Source organism: Helobdella robusta (assembly GCF_000326865.2).
Source record: "Helobdella robusta unplaced genomic scaffold HELROscaffold_33, whole genome shotgun sequence".
NCBI classification, from domain to species: Eukaryota; Metazoa; Annelida; class Clitellata; order Rhynchobdellida; family Glossiphoniidae; genus Helobdella; species Helobdella robusta.
Window position 1 is genome coordinate 1,577,782 of NW_008704623.1, and position 4,038 is coordinate 1,581,819.

General features: G+C 33.8%; 1 protein-coding gene across 1 annotated transcript; it reads left to right on the forward strand.

Annotated features, from left to right (window-relative positions):
* On the forward strand, positions 1-3,183 carry HELRODRAFT_175410 (hypothetical protein; the record flags this gene model as incomplete). Its single annotated transcript, XM_009022839.1, has 3 exons — positions 1-38; positions 1,232-1,354; positions 3,003-3,183. The coding sequence occupies 3 exons, from the start codon at positions 1-3 to the stop codon at positions 3,181-3,183; spliced, it is 342 nt and encodes a 113-aa protein (XP_009021087.1).
* Between the last annotated feature and the right edge of the window lie 855 nt (positions 3,184-4,038).

A 4,038-nucleotide genomic window follows, 5' to 3' on the forward strand; every position in this document is an offset into this window, starting at 1 on the left:
ATGAAAATCAGATCAGGCATTCTGCCTCGCTTGAAGCAGTCTGTCTGATCTCATTTATTTTATTTTTATATTATTTTTTATTTATTTTATTATATAGAGTTATATAGAGTTTGCATGTCTGTGGTTTGTGTGTTTGTATTTTGCATTTTTTTTATATTTTAGGTGGGTTCTTTAGCGGTTGCTCATACATACATACATACATCATGTTTGTTTGTGTGGTAGTATTTTATGTTCTGTTTTACTCTTTTTTCTCTTTCTTCATGAGTCTTGAGTTAAGTTAATTAAACATAGGTAGGTGAGATTGAGATTAATTTATTATATAGGTAGGCTAGAGCATAAGGTAATTTAGTTACATAGGTAGGTTAGGGACTTCTATTCTTTTTTTCTACTTGGTGGTGTGTTTTATGTTTTGTGATTTTTTTGTTTTGTTTCACAACATACATTCAACAGGTACGCGGTGGTTCCTGGTTTTTGTGGGATTTTTTATTGATTGAATGTGGTAGTATGCATGGTTATATAGAGTTATATAGAGTTATATAGAGTTATATAGAGTTATATAGAGTTATATAGAGTTATATAGAGTTATATAGAGTTATATAGAGTTATATAGAGTTATATAGAGTTATATAGAGTTATATAGAGTTATATAGAGTTATATAGAGTTATATAGAGTTATATAGAGTTATATAGAGTTATATAGAGTTATATAGAGTTATATAGAGTTATATAGAGTTATATAGAGTTATATAGAGTTATATAGAGTTATATAGAGTTATATAGAGTTATATAGAGTTATATAGAGTTATATAGAGTTATATAGAGTTATATAGAGTTATATAGAGTTATATAGAGTTATATAGAGTTATATAGAGTTATATAGAGTTATATAGAGTTATATAGAGTTATATAGAGTTATATAGAGTTATATAGAGTTATATAGAGTTATATAGAGTTATATAGAGTTATATAGAGTTATATAGAGTTATATAGAGTTATATAGAGTTATATAGAGTTATATAGAGTTATATAGAGTTATATAGAGTTATATAGAGTTATATAGAGTTATATAGAGTTATATAGAGTTATATAGAGTTATATAGAGTTATATAGAGCATAAATCCTATATAGATACCTTTCTTTGAGGTTCTTTCTTTGCCGACCGGTCGGCTTCTTTGCGTTTCTCTATTTTCATTTTAATTAATTAAATAAATAAGATTTTCCATTTATTTAGGTTCAATCAGGTTCATTCATTTAGGTTGAAACTTCCAGAGGAGTTCATCATGGAGGATCCGAATGGTTGTGATGTCACGCTACGTTCGTTCATTCAGTGGCAAAGAATGCACGCCTGGCTGGGGTTAGTTTTAAGGTTTCTTTACGGTTCCTCTTTTTGCCAGTTGGCTGGCTTTTCCTGCTGGCGGGTTTCACCGCGGCTCGTTTGTCTATTTTCATTTTATTCATTTCATTCAGGTTGAAGCTTCAAGAGGAGTTCATCTTGGAAGATGTCAGGCTACGTTCGTTCATTCAGTGGCAAAGAATACACGTTTGGCTGGGATACGTTTTATTCTTTTTTTCTGTTTTTCTCTGTAATTTAACATTAAGTAAGAATGCTCACACGCACACACACACACACACACAATTACATTAAGTAGCTATATAGGTAAGTTAGATAGGCATAATTTTAACTGTAGGTAGGATAGAAAGGAAGCATCCAACACTAATGTAGCTGAATAGGTAGGCGCGTAAGTTTATCGCTTTTATTTTTTCTTGCACCCACATTACACGCATCAGCGTATTACACACACACACAAGTACATACATAAACACATATGTTAGTATTTGAGAGTAATTTTATTTTCATTACACATTCTAATTTATTATTACTAAGGTTGAGAGTAATTTAATTTCATAGGTAGTTAAGGGCAATAATGTAATTCTAGGAACAATCTTGTAATGCAAATTAAAACGTTGTAAGTGTATCGATAGGTAGGCTAATATAAGTTTTACATTATCATTATTATGTTGGAGCCCAAGGCATTACGTAGGTGGTGGGGTGGGCGCCGATTGGCTAAATGAATTGGGCTCTTGAGTTTTGTAATTTTAGGTAAGCTAGGACCGTAATGTAATGAATAGGTAGGTTAAGGCTACGTTGTAACACATACTCATTAATAGATTTAGGGTTTAAGTTTTATATTATTATTACTAAGTTGGAGCCCAAGGCATTACGTAGGTGGTGGGGTGGGTGCCGATTGGCTAAATGAATTGGGCTCTTGAGTTTTGTAATTTTAAGTAAGCTAGGGCTTAATTGTAATGAATAGGTAAGTTGAGGGTACGATAGCCGATTGACTCTGGATTTCAAAGTCTCTTGTCAGAGGTAAGCCTTGGTGGCCAGTGGTGAACCGGCAATGGTTTACTATCCGGACGGCAATGGTTTACTATCTGCACGGTAATGATTTACTATGCGGCATGGCCATAGTCTACTACCCGCACGGCTTCCGGACGGCAAATGGTTTACTATCCGCACGGCAATAGTCTACTATCCGCACGGCAATGGTTTACTATCCGGTGCCCTGGCTGTCGGTGAACCTCTGTGCAAGGAGGGAGAATGAAGGGGACCTTTCGACTATCGTACCATTAGCAATTTAATGTTGATTAGTTAAGGTAATTGAATAGGTAGATAGGATTATTTTTATTAAGCAATTTGAGATGCAGGCACCGCTAAGCTTTCTGATGAGAATCTTCTCTTTATCTTTCTCCATCAACACGGGCTGTGTTTCAACAACAACCTCGAGGAGGACTGGCACCATTTTTGGAGGACAACGTAGGAACCGGACCGCATTTAACATTCTGCCTTTGTCGAATGGACGACGGTAAGTTTTTTTACATTTTACTCTCTTTGTTATTTTAAGATATTATTTATTTGCCGATATTTTTATTTTATAATATTTTCTTCTAAGATTCTAACCTTCATTTACTACTACGCTAATAACAAAATTTGTCTACAGATTGATGAGAGGTGGGCAGTGGTGGGAGTCAGCACGTTTCAAATGGTGTTCTCAGGATGGTGGTGTAGGAAGAATCAGCTCGTTGGCTGTTCGACTGACATTCAAAAGTTCGGATGAAATCTTGTGTGCCGACCTGAATGTGGTGGTCGGTGCAATGGAGTACAGTAATGACGATTTTTGAAGTAAGGTTTAGTTTCTTTTTTTTATTTTTCTCATTCGTTCATTTTTTCACTCAATCTTTCAAATTATTCTTCCATTAATTGACGTTAATTCATTCTATTCATTCTTTTAACTAATTATTTAATCATTCAGTTAATCATTTATTCGTTCGTTCCTTTGTTCCTTGATTTACTAATACGCTAATAAAAAAACTTGTCTACAGAATGATGAGAGGTGGGCAGTGGTGGGCGTCAGCACGTTTCAGATGGTGTTCTCATGATGATCGTTCAGATGACAATTCGAAGAAAACAACAACGACGGTTTTTGAATTATGGTTTAGTTTCTTTTTTTTATTTTTCTCATTCAATAATCCATTTTATCACTATCTTTCAAATTTTTCTTCCATTAATTGATTCATTCTATTCATTCATTAAATCATTGATTGATTAATTAATTAGTTAATTCATTTATTCAACCAATCGTTCAATCATTTAGCTAACCATTTGTTCGTTCATTTGTTCCTTGATTTACTACTACGCTAATTAAAAAAAAACTTGTCTACAGAATGATGAGAGGTGGGCAGTGGTGGGCGTCAGCACGTTTCAGATGGTGGTCTCATGATGATCGTTCAGATGACAATTCGAAGAAAATATTAAAGGAAAATTTGTTTTGTCCCATCGTACCATTGAATTGAGATCAATAAGATAAGTTGCCTATTTTTTCCAATGCCTTGTTTTTTATTGTAATGAATTAATTTTTTTTTTCACTTTAGTGTTTTTCAGTATCCGGTCAAATTCATTCCATCGATGCGTATCAGATGATGGTCGGTGCAATGGAGGTTCGTCCGTTGTGAGTGAAGAAGTTTCTGGAGAGTACA